This window comes from Procambarus clarkii, chromosome 12, assembly GCF_040958095.1.
Source record: "Procambarus clarkii isolate CNS0578487 chromosome 12, FALCON_Pclarkii_2.0, whole genome shotgun sequence".
Lineage (NCBI taxonomy): Eukaryota > Metazoa > Arthropoda > Malacostraca > Decapoda > Cambaridae > Procambarus > Procambarus clarkii.
In genome coordinates this window covers 12,411,565-12,427,710 of record NC_091161.1, presented here as the reverse complement: position 1 = coordinate 12,427,710, position 16,146 = coordinate 12,411,565, and the positions used below count along the sequence as shown (strand labels likewise).

General features: G+C 40.4%; 1 protein-coding gene across 19 annotated transcripts in view; it reads right to left on the bottom strand.

Annotated features, from left to right (window-relative positions):
- The window catches only part of SLO2 (slowpoke 2), a 591,490-nt gene that overhangs the window by 99,965 nt on the left and 475,379 nt on the right, over nt 1-16,146 (bottom strand). For 13 of the 19 annotated variants that reach the window (XM_069323242.1, XM_069323238.1, XM_069323244.1 and 10 more), the window contains 3 exons: nt 12,707-12,860; nt 11,406-11,511; nt 6,414-6,428 (listed from right to left, as the gene is read on the bottom strand). In XM_069323242.1, coding sequence (XP_069179343.1) covers nt 6,414-6,428; nt 11,406-11,511; nt 12,707-12,860 — 275 coding nt within the window. The remainder of the gene's footprint in view (nt 1-6,413; nt 6,429-11,405; nt 11,512-12,706; nt 12,861-16,146) is intronic. The other 6 variants (XM_069323243.1, XM_069323239.1, XM_069323247.1 and 3 more) reach the window with 1 other exon arrangement.

Genomic DNA, 16,146 nt, shown 5'->3' with positions numbered 1-16,146 from the left:
GCACTGGTGTCTTGGATCCGTCATGAGACTGCCTGTACCACTTCCAAACACTTTAAACCCTACCAACACTAAGTTCTTTTGCCTATTGCTACATCAATCTCATTTTTAGCCTAACATGCAAGCATCTTAGTACACACAATACTCCTAAGAATGCCAAATTCAATTACTGTTCTTGTATATGATCTATTATTTGCTCAATATTTATCACAATATGTTTTGTCTTCATTTCACCTCTTGTTAAAGATCTAAACAATAAATTTTCTTCATTTCCTAAAGCCATAGTGGCAGGATGCAATTTATATTCACTGATAAATGATGGGGAAGAGTGGGAGTGGTAGAAATGTTCACTGGTTATGTGCAAACCCAAACAAAGTAACAGAGGCACCAGGATGGCCAGCAGCCACACTACACAAACTTTCCGAGGAAATGGACTCGCCAAACGAATACAGAGGTGTAATAGTCGGATGATTGAGGCTTGGAAGAAGGGTTGGCGAGTGTATACACGAGTTAAGAGGATTGCTTATTGTTTACAATTATAAACCAAAAAATAATAAAACATTAATTAATGGCTCCTATCCTAGTTTGCACCATAATTATACAATTACTGTATTGTAGTTGGAGATTACAAGATGAACAGGAAATAGAGTAGACACCATGAGCATTGGAAACAGGAGAAACAGTGTGAACCAGATTATTAGGAACTGTTAGTTTGTCGAAAGGCAAGGTTTACATCAAGAGAATGAAGGGTATTAGTGAGATTTTTGAGTTCAGATATGAAGGGAAAGCAGAGCACAGTGGTAGTAATGTTGGGAACAGATTAGAATTGAAAGAAATTACGTTCATCTTAAAAACAGGCTCAGTTGATAAAATGTAAGGCTATCTCCAATGCGAGAGAAAGATTTGTAAATACAAAATTTCAGAATCAAGAAACAGGGTCACTGATGCATAGACCACGGAGAAAGAGACACACAAGGACACTTTTCTTAACAGAAGGAGGATGGTAGGAAAAGAAGTGAATGTACATACAACTGTGCATGGGTTTGTGGAAAACAGAGAAAGGGAAATTGAACACAGAACTGTGAACATGAACATCAAGAAAAGAAAGCCTGGAACTAATTCCAATTCAACCTTGAAATTGATAGGAGCCAGATTCTTAAGAGAGGGAGAGGAAGGGCTGGAAAAGTCATCCTGTTCTTACATTCATCCTATTCTTACCTGCTCCTCACCTCGCTCTTTTATCTTATATTTGCCTGTACCTTCCTCTCTTCCTTCACACAACTTGATAAAGTCCAGGAAGGACCGAAACGGCGTCATTTGTTCACTTTCTGACGTGTGGTTTGGTCAATACAATGACCTAAAATTAAATTTCATTCAACACCTATACCCACAATGTTAATTCTGTACCGGGGAGATGAATAATAATTTACCCATTGGAAAATACTAGAAGGACCGGTTCCAAATCTGCACACACAAATAATACCACATGAGACGAAAAGGCATGGCAGGAGGTTCAAAACAACCTCAATGAAAAGCAGAGGTGCAATAAAGCACGTTGAAAGAGAACTAACAACATCAAAGGGCCCAAGACTTTTCAACACACTCCTTTTACACATATGGGCCATAATTGGCCGACTTCTCACAGTGTTAAAGAGAGAACTTGACGAACACGAATTTAACGAACGTGATCACACAGGCTGTGAACAGCCATGTCAAATTGCTTGGATGACCAAACCACCAACCAGGAGGCTTGATGTTGATCCTTCGAGTCATCGACAGGTAAACCCCCCCCCACCCACCCAACTTGGCTAAGCGTAAAGCCAGTATTGGCTTGTATTAACACAAGAGTTATGTCTGCACTATCCTTTCCATTGATCACTGCAACTCTACTAATCTTATTCACATAGGCTCACTTGATTAAATTACACACAGTGCATGGACTCTTCCCACACAAGTGCTCATTGTCTACCTTAGGCCCACTTTGCATCTTCAATCACTTATAACCACTCAGTCAAGTAATAAAATTCACTAACAATACAGTGAAACCAGTCTCCTACTCCTTGGACCCCTTCATCACAATCAGCACTGCGGGCTCACCATAGCCCGTGTTACTTGGAACTTTTTGTTCCAGGTAGTGAATCTTTAACAACAACAACAACAACAACAACACAATCAGCAGTATGATACTGCTGACTGTGATGTATACCAGTAGTATACATCATACTGCTGGTACTCGGTAGTATGATGCATACTGCCGAGTACAAGTATAAATCATTGAGGAGGTAACCTATCCTAACCCCTAATACATCTACCTATAGATGTGAATGATGTAAACACTAACACAAATGTAACTGCTTTGGTGAAAATCAAAGCAGTGCAAAGGTACACTTTTCCCAGACTAATGAGGGGTCGACATCAATGGGTTAGGGGGGGCGAGTTTGGGGGATAGAAACAGCCTACGCTATTCTATCTCTTTGCGATGTATTTTTTTCTTGGCTCAATAACATACTTGAACTTGAAGGTGGGTGAGTATACGTGGGTAGACCCCAAGTGGACACAGATGTGGACTTAATATAACCCCAGTGAACCCCCTTCCCAGTCCCCACCTATAGGTCGCTGCTGTTGAAGGGCTGATGCAAAGCCTCTTAAACTTACCTTCACTTCTTTTCTACATACAGGAGGAAGTAAGAGAAAAAGAAACTACTGTATATAATAAAAAAAATTGCAAAATTTTGAAATATATGTAATTAGGCTTAAGTACAGTACTGTATATATAATATTACGATGGTAAAATATGTCATTTCCAAACAAAATAATTCTGACACCAAGGGCTTCAAGCAAGAAAGAACATTACAGCGAAGAAGCATCCTGAAGCAACGTCTGACGGGTCAGTTTATACTGCACAGTATTTGTAAAGGCTATACATTTAATTAATGCTATCTGCAGTACGTAAATTTTGTTTCTAACAAAAATGTACCCTCCCACTAGCCTCAGACTCAAGTTTTAGTCCAAGTTATTTCCCACACCTTGCCCGAAACACGGTGCGTATTTGTGGCTTTAAGCATAGTATTTACTTAGCTCTATCTAGATATCCAACATTATATTTGTAACTAATCATGAATGTATGAACTTTTACCTGGATAAATGTTTGATTTGATTTGAGTTGTTCATGTCTGTTGGTTGCTCATCAACAATCAACTTTGTACAATATTTCACTCGCAAATATTCTGTTAATATTTCAACTTGAGATGCTTTCAATTATACATTATTAAAGGCTCCACTATATTTTACCAAACGGGCTCAGTGTATTTGAAAACACTTTACATACAAAAAAGTTAATTAGGAAAAACACAGAATACTGTGCCTTACATGATGCAAATTTGGGGGTTCTGCCTACTGGTAGCAGATTACTTCAACTACTAGTAATACATACCTGTATTTCAGGACAATTTTACAAGGTAGCCTCACTAGTGATACACCACATCTGTATTGTATTACTAGCAGAGGAAAGGGATTAGAAACCAATCCAAAAAATCTTAGTTATCTAAAATGCAGAAGGCTGATTTATGCTCATTTTTATATTGCAGAACCTATTATGCTATGTAGAATTTTGTCTTTGTTAGGTTACTAACTTATATGTGATCTGTAAGATTACTAGTTTATAGGTAATTTCCAAAGTGTAATTAGTGATGTGATGTGCACTCTGTGCATGTGGGGAAGCCAAAGTGCCTAACATACATCTACTCGAGTCATGATGTTGGCTCAAGTGAACTGTGAAACCCTCGGTTACAAATTACAACACATGAACACGTGGTTAACAGTAGCTACAATACTTCGTGGCTAAAGTGGACATAATACCCGTGTTCACATCTGTCATAGGATATGGTGTTTGCAGTGAACAGTCAATAGTCTTCATCAGATATAAAATTACAGATGCAAGATGCAAAGCAAATGGATTAAAATCATATAGTTGGCAAAGGATTCCGTGAAAAAAACGCAATCAAAATTGTGCAGCTGTAACAGGTGGAGGGGGAATCACTAGTCTGTTTCGTGACCCTCCAGAGATCAAAACGCCTACTCCACATTCCTATATATTCGCAATTTTCTGGTAGCACTTATTATAGGGCTGATTATTAACTTTAATGAAATTAGTTGCTGACCAAAATATTGCAGTTATACAGAGACTAGTGTAAGTAGAGTGCTCACATCTCTGGTTATGGGGAGAATGTCATGCGAATGTGTAAGAAGCTAGATGTGTCCTAGACAAGAAGTGCCAGTCGCATCCTCACACCACACTGTGACGCCACCAAATGTCTGCTCTCCTATCACACACGACATTCGACTGATCATTTTTTTTTAGCCTAAAGAATATACTAGTTGCAAAATCACTGAATAAATAATACAGTCAGAAACTTAATAGTTAACTATGTATGTATGTATGTACTGTCTATGCATGTACTGTATATATATATTATATAGGTATATAATGTGTAATTACCCAAGTGTAGTTACAGGATGAGAGCTACGCTTGTGGTGTCCCATCTTCCCAGTACTCTTAGTCGTATAACGCTTTGAAACTATTGACGGTCTTGGCCTCCACCACCTTCTCACTTAACTTGTTCCAACCATCTTCCACTGTTTGTAAAAGAAAACTTTCTAATATTTTTTCAGCACCTGTGTTTCTTTAGCTTGAATCTGTGTCCTTGTGTTTGTGAAGTTGCTGGTTTCAGGAATTTCTCTTTGTCAATTTGATCGATTCCTGTTAGTATTTTGTTAGTGATCTCTTTTTTTCTAATCTTCTAGTTTTGGCATGTGTAAAACCTCCAGTTTCTCCTCCTAACCCTGTTTTTCAGTTTTGGAAGCCATTTTGTAGCATGCCATTGCACCTTCTCCAGTTTATTTACGTGCTTCTTGAGATTTGGGAACCATACAAGTGCTTAATATTCCAAATTTGGCCTCACAAGTCATGAACAGTTTCTTTAGTATTTCACCAGCCATATAATTTAAAGCAAGTCTGAAGTTGGAAATCGACGCATACGCTCCTCTCACAATGTTCTTTATGTGTTCCTCTGGCGACAGCTTACTATCCAAAACCATTCCCAGGTCTCCTTTATTAGAGTTCTATAATTCCTTTCCACGTAATTTGTAAGTTGTGTGGGTTCTATTTTCTCCGATTCCACATTCCATAACATGGCATTTATTCACAATGAATTCCATTTGCCACTTGTCGCTCCAAGCACTTATTTTAGCTAGATCAATTTGAAGGACATTACAATCATCTGCATCTATTATCTTCCTCAGTATCTTATCATCATCAGCAAACATGTTCATATAATTCTGTATTCATTCTGGTAGATCATTTATGTAGACGATGAACATTACTGGTACAAGAACTGAACCCTGTGGTACTCTGCTAGTAACACTCCTCCAGTCAGATACATTGTCCCTGAATACTGCCCCTCATCTGTCTGTCAGTTAGAATTGTTTTCATCCATATCAGAAGTCTTCTCGTCACCCCTCCAGCATGTTCCAGTTTCCAGAACAGCCTCTTGTGTTGGACTATCAAAAGCCTTTTTTAGGTCCAGATAGACAGTCAACCCAACCACCTCTTTCCTGTAGTATCTCTTGAGGCTCTATCATAAAAACTTAGAAGATTTGTTACACAGGATCTTCCTGTTCGAAAACCATATTGACTCCATTATTGTCACTACTCTCTAGGTGTTCTACCCATGTTCTTTTAACTATTTTTTTTTTAGTGTTTTGACTACCATACTTGTTAATGATACGGGTCTATTGAGGTTCCTCTCGACTACCATTTTTATTGATACTGTACTGGACATATAGGTGTGTGTGTGTGTATTCACCTATTTGTGCCTGCAGGATCGAGCTCTATCTCATGGACCCCGCTTTTCTAACCACTGGTTATCTAATGCAATGATTCCTGGCCCATTTCCTTATCATACCTGCTTTTAATGTTATGAACGGAGTGAGCCTCAACAACCTGCTCCTTTAGGTCATTCCATTTCCCCACTACTCTTACGCTAATAGAAAACTTTCTAACATCTCTATGACACATCTGAGTCTCAAGCTCCCATCCGTTCCCCCTTGTTCTATTGATATACATGTTTGTGATAGTCATGCGTGTATGTGTATACGAGATTCATGTGTGGAGCAAATCACTATTGGTGGGTCACTGTATCTGGGCACACGAGGATTATGTCTCATTTGTTCCAATTATTGCTGATAAATATGCCAAGCAGCTATCATAAGCTGTGAGTAAGGGTTATCATGACACTCGACAGTAAGGCAACTTTACTTATCTGACTTCGGACACACACACACAGCTTATGGTGACTTGGTTAGTGGAAAAAAATATATAAAATACACTTCACAAATAAACACCATGCAAAACTTACAGGACGGATACTATTCTGAAAGGACAAAGAAATATGGTTAGCTAGACAGCAGATTAAAAACAAAAGAGTGAAAGATGGAGGAATGTAGAGAGCGACAGAGCATTACCAACAGTTCTAACTACAACTACATCTACACAACACGACACGCATTCTTAGGTCCAGTCCAAGTCATGGCAAAAATAACATTCAAGTCATATTGCAGAAGAGTATTTATCGTGACGGTGGGTGAGGCTTGCGCCCCTGGGGCCATATTCACTTAGCAGTTACGCAAGCACTTACAAACCTGTACATCTTTTCTCAATCTTTGGCGGCTTTGTTTATAATTATTAAACAGTTAATGAGCTCCGAAGCACCAGGAGACTGTTTATAACAATAACAACAGTTGATTGGCAAGTTTTCATGCTTGTAAACTGTTTAATAAATGTAACCAAAGCCGTCAAAGATGGAGGAAAGATGCACAGGTTCGTAAGTACCTGCATAACTGCTTCGTGAATCTGGCCCCCCTGCCTACCACACCGCCACTCACTGCCTTACAATATACAGTACTGCATCTTCAACTGCTCATACCTCACAGTTACTAATGACAAATCTGCCTTTGAAAGTGGCTAAAGTATTGTAAATTCATAAGTCATCCAACAACGAATAACAAAAAAATCCTGTGACTATAATTTTATGACCAAATGTGAATACAGTATAAACAATGTAGATGAACAGAAACTAAGTTAGTAAATTCCTCAACATTCAGGAACAGTCTTCCACCCAAACAGCTATTAGACTCAGGGTGGTTGCCTCAGGGTTGTTGCCTCAGGGTGGTTGCCTCAGGGTGGTTGCCTCAGGGTGGTTAAACCTAAGGTGGTTGCCTCCTTAATCTGGGCCATTGTTTACCTTAGGCAAACTAACACTACACAGGAAATAAAAATAAACCCACCTCTTCAGCTTCAAATTACAGTACGATTTATAAACACAATTTAGGATAAGACTACCTCGTGATGTAAGACATTCAATATACAATTAAATGCTTGTTTTAAGTAAAATAAGAATGAATTTGTCAAAAAATTTTACATCAAATTTGTTGTAATTCGAAGCTTAGTAATGGTTTCACGTTGATACACTGATGTATACCTAACGCACAGCAGGTATACAGAGTAGTCTACTCCACTACTGTGTAAACCCAACCACTCTATTCCTACTAAGGAAATTAGCATCATCTCAGTGGAAAGTTTCTCGTAACTGCCAGTTTGCATGCTAGACTCTTAAGGTTTTGCACACAGTATCAACTGTGAGTCGTTCACATTATTCCATTATTGTATTATAGCAGTTTTAAATGTATCAGATGATATATGAAGCTTATTCTTATTCACAGTTGTTGCTATATACTGTGTCTATTATAATACACACACACACACACACACACACACACACACACACACACACTACACATCAGTAGTTTCAAAGTGTTATATGACAAAGAGTGTTGGGAAGACGGGACACCACGAGCGTAGCTCTTATCCTGTAACTACACTTAGGTAATTACACACACACACACACACACACACACACACACACACACACACACACACACACACACTATAGCTGAGAACTCCACACTAACCACTAGACCATACAACTGTACAAAAATCTTGGTAGTTGTGAGACTATTTATCCAAGATCCGAGAGAGCTCTCGGTGGTAAACTTGGGCATAGATATTTAATCACATCACTTCACTTTGTGGGGCTACGTGAGCAACACAAATGCAAACAGGCGTGAATGGTCCCCAAGCCAATATCCGAATCCACCCCAGAAGAATTCTGGGTTCGAATCCTTCTGTGGTGTGGAGTATTTCAAATTACTGTACGTCCATTTTGGCCATACGGGCAAACGAGCGAAAAGCGAGGTAATTTTAAGAGGACGGGAGCCAGTCGGCTGAGCGGACAGTGCACTGGACTTGTGATCCTGTGGTCCCGGGTTCGATCCCAGGCACCGGCGAGAAACAATGGCCAGAGTTTCTTTCACCCTATGCCCCTGTTACCTAGCAGTAAAATAGGTACCTGGGTGTTAGTCAGCTGTCACGGGCTGCTTTCTGTGGGAGGAGGCCTGGTCGAGGACTGGGCCGCGGGGACACTAAAGCCCCGAAATCATCTCAAGATAACCTCAAGATGGGTTGGATTGGGAGGTAGATCTCACTCAACATCAGCCTGTGAATTGTCTTGCTGGATCATCACACCAATTTCTCATAGCCATTTTGGCAATGGGTGCACACTTTCAGTGCTGGAAGAATAGGCCCTGTGGATGGTGGAGCTTTTTTAAGGAACTCTTATGAATACAGCAACAGAATATTACAGTGCTGCGGCTATAACCATTCTGGCTTACGAGTTCATTTTTTATTAAATATGCCAAAATTGTTTCCAATATCGAGTCTCCAGATCAACGGAGATCACCCCTGATCACCCTTAGTTTATAGCTATTCTGAGTATATTCTGAGTTCATTCTGTAAGTTTATAGCTATTCTGAGTTAAGTGTGTAATATTAATGGCAAGGTTAGCAGTAAATAGGTACCTGGGAGTTAGACAGCTGCTACAGGCTGCTTCCTGGGGGAATGGGGGGGTGTAACAAAAAGGAGGCCTGGTCGAGGACCGGGCCACAGGGATGCTCAGCCTCTAAATCATCTCAAGATAACCTCAAGATAAGGTTAACTTTCTTGCACTGACACATTACTTTGGTTGATTAGTGTTTACGTTTGATGTGATGGGGCCAGTGAGTGTGTATCTAAGTCTCTCCATATACCAATACTGTACCGTAGTGGCAGATAATAGCTTCTTGAAATGATTAGTAGCAACATTTGCAGTCTCTAATTTATTTTGTACAAAATTAGTAGTGCCTGAGCTGTATGGTTGGCAGTGTAGTAGTGCCTGAGCTGTATGGTTGGCAGTGTAGTAGTGCCTGAGCTGTATGGTTGGCAGTGTAGTAGTGCCTGAGCTGTATGGTTGGCAGTGTAGTAGTGCCTGAGCTGTATGGTTGGCAGTGTAGTAGTGCCTGAGCTGTATGGTTGGCAGTGTAGTAGTGCCTGAGCTGTATGGTTGGCAGTGTAGTAGTGCCTGAGCTGTATGGTTGGCAGTGTAGTAGTGCCTGAGCTGCATAGTTGGCACTATGCAGCTCAGGCACTATATGCAAACAATATTCCATATTTGCAGTGTAATAGTGGAGGACCCTCACGGTACAGTAGTACTCACAGCATTTGACTGATGGCTGCCTACTACTACGGTACAGTAGTACTCACAGCATTTGACTGATGGCTGCCTACTACTACTACTATACACAGCTGACCGCCATCTGCAGAGATGCGTCTCCTCGGCTATTTCTGCCGTTCTTGAATGCAGCTTTCCTGAACCCGGGAATAAGGAAAACCAGTGCACAGTTTTTGCCACTGTATTGCTATGAACTTGCTTGGTAATTCTTTCATGATGGAGGGTATTTAGCTATGGCTCTTAGCTAAAATATTCCAATTTGAAGGAGTTTTCCGGTAATACTCGCCTTGAAGGCGCACCATGAAACTGTAATCCCTTTATGGTGTCCACAAACTAGTCTAGTCATAGACTTTGTGATCAGGGGCCAGATTCATGAAGCAGGTAGGCAAATACTTTCAAACGTGTACATCTTTCCTCAAGCTTTATTACAGATGTAATAATGGTTACATTTATTAAACAGTTTACAAGCATGAAAACTTGCCAATCAACTGTTGTTATTGTCATAAACAACCTCCTGATGTTTCGCAACTCATTAGCTGTTTAATAATTGAAAACAAAGTCGCCAAAGATTAAGAAACGATGTACAGGTTCACAAGTGCTTGCGTAACTACTTCGTGAATCTGCCCTCCCAGACCTGATACAAAACTTGGGAATAATAATAGATCTATATCTCCCTCACTCTCTCTCTAATTAATTGGCAAGATATCAGACCGCCATCAGACCTGGTCCGGCTTCAGCGGAAGCCTCAGGAAGCCCTCGTGTGTTCAGAAGAACTAAAGGTTGCAATTCTTTTGACCATGTCGTGGCCTGATTGTCTAGCGCGTGTGCATCAGAACACCCAGTACACAGGTTCGAATCCCCATCAGTGCTCCTGCGGATTTTCTCATTGATGCAGTTACGTTAGTGGTATTACTCTCTGTGTAAGGTAAACAATATTCAGAAATATATACTAAATTATCATCTCACTGAAGCAAGGTCTTATGGCGGATAAAAAAAAATCTTCCCTTTTAATTTATATACATGCCCACTACTCTATAATTTATATACAAGCCCACTATATAATTTATATACCTGCCCACTACTCCACTATAAATTATTTAAAATGAGACTGCACGAAGATACCTTAAGACATTTCAAATGTTACAGCTACGGGATGCACTTCTTAAACCGTACAGTGCTGAACAAAAAAAATTTATAGGCCAAACAAAACATATGAAGGAATGCACTACTTTTTTGTTTTATACTACAAAGATTTTCAGCTCCAGTTGTCTTTGCAGAGCTCAACTATAGTCTATTATAATTCAGGTCACTGATTCATATTTAACTGCCACTTTCATGCACACACTTCACATAAGCATTTAACTAAATGACTAACAGATTAATATAACATTGTCTTTACTCATTTGAATCATAACATGATGAGTGGATATAATTACAATGATTATGTTATTACTTTGCCTTAGGAGTACATTATAAACTCCATTACACACAGAAATCAGAAAAGCGTGATGCATCAAACGAACAAATCCGATTAAGGCGCGTCTGAAACCTCTCTGACGTAGGTTTGAACCCTCATCACGGTCCTTGTGGATTTGTTCATATACTCTATCTTTGGATGTAACCTACTTTTAGCCAGGGCAAATGAGCAACATGAAGCCATCTACCGGTGAGCTGGAAGACCTGTTTGGCTATACTATTATCAGAGTGCATTAGTAGTAGCGGCAGAAGCAAGGCGACAGCACCTACCTGGGCCAGCTGGAGGCAGCAGAGGGGTTTCTTCTCCTTCAGCAGGTAGCAGAGGGTGGGACTCACACCAATGTAGGGGGACACGGGTGGGAACCCCTTCACGATCCTGCAAGAACAACTGCCATTACTACAACACCTGTACTCAAATAACTACTCCAACACCTGCCTGCAAGCAGCTACAATCAAGGGTAAGCACTGAACTATCTGCAGACGAGGAGTCACAATAACGTAGCTGAAATATGTTGACCAAGCCACACACTAGAAGGTGAAGGGACGACGACGTTTCGGTCCGTCCATTCTCAAGTCGATTGTCGAAACGTCGTCGTCCCTTCACTTTCTAGTGTGTGGTCTGGTCAACACTGAACTATCATAAAAGAGATTAATGTCCGTTACAAAAATACAATAATATGGAATGGAAAATAAAAAATAAATGAATTTATTATTAGTACAAACAAATTATTGCATGTATGAAATGTAATGAATCATAAAACTTGCGTGTTGCAGTGGTTAAAAATGATTCTCAAGTTAGAGGATAGCATATAATCTTCACTCAATGTTCTTTGTAATAATAATAATAATATTATTATTTTATTCAGGAATAAATAACTTGTGTGTTCCTCTGGTGACAGTTTACTATCCAAAACCACCTCTAGATCTCTTTGTTACAGTTCTTTAATACCTTTCCACATAATGTGTAAGTTGTGTGTGGTCTATTTTCTCCGATTCCCCATTCTATAACGTGGCATTTATTCACATTGAATTCCATATACCATTTGTCGCCCAAAGGACTTGTCTACATAAATTTGAAGGGTATGACAATCATCTAGGTCTCCTATCTTTCCTACTAGCTTAAAGCATCATCAGCAAACATGTTCATATAATTCTGTATTCCTTCTGGTAGATCATTTATGTAGATGAGGAGCATTACTCTTACAAGAACTGAACCCTGTGGTACTCTGCTAGTAACCCTCCTCCAGTCAGATACATTGTCTCTAATTACTGCCCTCATCTGTCTTTCAGTTAGAAATATTTTCATTCATGTCAGAAGTCTCCCTGTCATCCCTCTAGCATGTTCCAGTTTCCAGAACAGCCTCTTGTGTGGGACTATCAAAAGCCTTTTTTAGGTCCAGATAAATGCAGTCAACCCAATCACCTCTTTGCTGTAGTATCTCTGTGGCTCTATCATAAAAACTAAGTTGATGTGTTACACAGGATCTTCCTTTGGTATACAAGGTTCTGAATGATTCCTTACACAAGTTTTTAAAGGTAGTTGTTATGCTGGGGGGGGAGGGGGGACTTACGCTATCATCTCCGAGGGCGACCTCCATGGGACGTCATCGACCTCGTCATCACTCTCACCTGAGGCCTCCTCACTACCTCGCTCCTGGCCAGAGATGTTGAGGCTGGAGCCCGTGAACATGTCCGGCACCGGTAGGATAGACGGCCGTCGAGTCTCTGCAACACACACAAGTGAATGATTACATGTCCGAAGGCAGCTTAATGCTACGCTCACACACCCATTATCTATTTATTTATTTATATATATATATACAAGAAGGTACATTGGGATTGTGAGGATACATAATATAGTAATTACAATCTTGTAAAGCCACTAGTACGCGCAGCGTTTCGGGCAGGTCCTTAATCTAAGAAAATTTTAAGTAGGTAAATACTTGCAAAATTTATAAAAAATGATAACAGTTACAAGGCAAGAAAAAAAAATAAAAGATGAGAGAAAATTGTAGGTATATTAAAGCACATAGGTAGCTCAGATTGATTGCAATGACAGCTTGAATGGTCGTTGACAAAAATTGGTAGGCACAATACAGCATATGGCTAGCACATAAAAGAAGACAGCACTGAACACAATGATAAGGTTGTTTGGGTTAAGAACATAAAAATTGGGAGATTGGGTAACACTAGATACAGAGCAAATTTAAAGCTCAGTGTAGGAAACTACAAAGATGAAATTAGGTACTTTTTGGTTTTGCTTTTAAATGAGGCAAAAGTTTGACAGCTTTTCAATTCACTAGGGAGTGAGTTCCATAGACTAGGTCCCTTAATTTGCATAGAGTGTTTACACAGATTAAGTTTGACCCTGGGGATATCAAAGAGAGATTTATTTCTGGTGTGGTGATAATGGGTCCTATTACATCTGTCCAGGGAGAGTTTCAGAGCATGGTTTGCATTTAAGAACAGGGTTTTGTAAATGCAGTTGCCACAAGAGAATGTGTCTTAAAACTTAATCTGTGTAAACACTCAATGCAAATTAAGGGACCTAGTCTATGGAACTCACTCCCTAGTGAATTGAAAAGCTGTCAAACTTTTGCCTCATTTAAAAGCAAAACCAAAAAGTACCTAATTTCATCTTCGTAGTTTCCTACACTGAGCTTTAAATTGGGAGATTATTATCCAATTATCCAAAACAGGATGTCAAATGTTGTTGTTGTGTTAATTTAGGGGCGACGACGATCGTGGGATCGGATGCGCCCCGGCTGCCCGATACCGGGAAATAGCGAAGGGATGGGGTCCCTATAGTCTCTTCAGGCCATAGACCCTACAATCTCCTCCTGCGACAAATTTTACAGTCTCTTCAGGCCGCGGACATGACGGATGAAGCGGAAGGTATGGCGAAGGATGTCATGACGGACGTCTTCGTCTCTCGCACCTGCCCCGTCAAGGAGAACGGGAACTGTGAGGCGGGGAATATTCAGCCTACGAACGGAACTCTAGTCTGACGCGAGCGCTATGAAATCGAGGGCAGTGAAGTAGAAGGTGCTCCACTGTAGATGTCAATTTATACTGTTGATATATGTAGATATACATTTTGCTACAATGTACCTTTTCATCTTGTCTGATATGTTAGATTAAGGACCTGCCCGAAATGCTATGCATGTTAGTGGCTTTGCAAGAATGTAAAACTCCCAATCTTGTGTAATCTCACATACCCAGTGTACCTTCTTGTAAATATTTAATTATTATTATTATTATAAATTGATTTAGATAAAAAAAAGTGCATGGAGCGACAAGTGGCGAATGGAATTTAATGTGAATAAATGTCATACTGTGTTAGGAAATGTGGAATTGGAGAAAATAGACCACCAATAAGATCTAGGAATGGTTTTGGATAGTAAGCTGCCGCAAGAGGAATACAAAGAACATTGTGAAAGGAGCGTATGCGTTGCTTTATAACTTCAGCTTTGCTGTTAATTATATGGCTGGTGAAATACTAAAGAAATGGTTCATGACTTTTGTGAGACCAAAACTGGAATGTGCAGCAGTTGTATGGTGCCCAAATTTCCAGAAGCACATAAATAAACTGGAAAAGGTGCAATGGCAGGCTACAAACTGGCTTCCAGAACTGAACAACAAGAATTACGAGAGACTAGAGGCGGTAAATATGCCAAAGTTAGAAAATGGTAGAAAAAGAGGTTATGATCACCACTTACAAAATAATAAAATTAATTGATCAAATTCACAAAGAAATTCCTGAAACCAGCAACTTCACAAACAAGAGGACACAGACTCAAGCTAAAGAAACAAAGGTGCCAAAAAATATTACAAAGTTTTCTTTCGCAAACAGAGTGGTAGACGGTTGGAACAAGTTAAGTGAGGTAGTGGTGGAGGCCAAGATTGTCAGTAGTTTCAAAGCGTTATATGACAAAGAGTGCTGGGAAGACGGGACACCACGAGCATAGCTCTCATCCTGTAACTCTCATCCTCTTAGCTAAATGAACAAATCCACAAGGGCCATGACGGGGGTTCGAACCTACATCCGAAAGGATCCCATACGCGCCTCAATCGACCGAGCTACGACATGGTATAAGAACTAATCGTAAGGCGTACGTAATAACGCCTACGATTAAGGCCCGTCTGGGATCCTCTTGGACGTAGGTTCGAACCTACGTCTCGGCCCTTGTGGATTTGTTCATTTGATGAATCACGCTATTGTGATTTCTGTATGTAGTGTACTCTTAGGTAATTACACACACACACACATACACAGCAAAGGTAAAATTGATCAAGGTGAAGGCAAACACAGGACAGAGACAAAGAGACAGGCAGACACAGAGGCTTTTGACAAAGTCCCACACAAGAGGTTGTTTTGGAAACTGGAACTTGCTGGAGGGGTGACAGGGAGACTGCTGACATGGATGAACAATTTTCTACCTGACAAAGATGAGGGCAGTAATCAAAGACAATGTATCTGACTAGAGGAGTGTTACTAGCGGAGTACCACAGGGTTCAGTTCTTGTCCCAGTAATGTTCATTATGTACATAAATGATATACCAGAAGGGATACAGAATTGTATGAACAATTTGCTGAAGATGCTAAGCTACTAAACAGGAAACCAAGATGATTGTCATGCCCTTCACAATGACCTATATAAAGTACGTGTTTGGAGGTGGTCACGACGACGTTTCGGTCCGTCCTGGACCATTGACTTTATAATGGTCGAGGACAGACCGAAACGTCGTCGTCTCCTTATCTTCTGGTGTACCTGGATGATACCTGGTTGATGGGGTTCTGGGAGTTCTTCTACTCCCCCAAGAAGAACTTCTTGGAACTCAAGAACTTCACCCCAGCTGCACCGGCCCGAGGCCAGGCTTGACTTGTGAGAGTTTGGTCCACTAGGCTGTTGCTTGGAGCGGCCCGCAGGCCCACATACCCACCACAGCCCGGCCCGAGGCCAGGCTTGACTTGTGAGAGTTTGGTCCACCAGGCTGTTGCTTGGAGCGG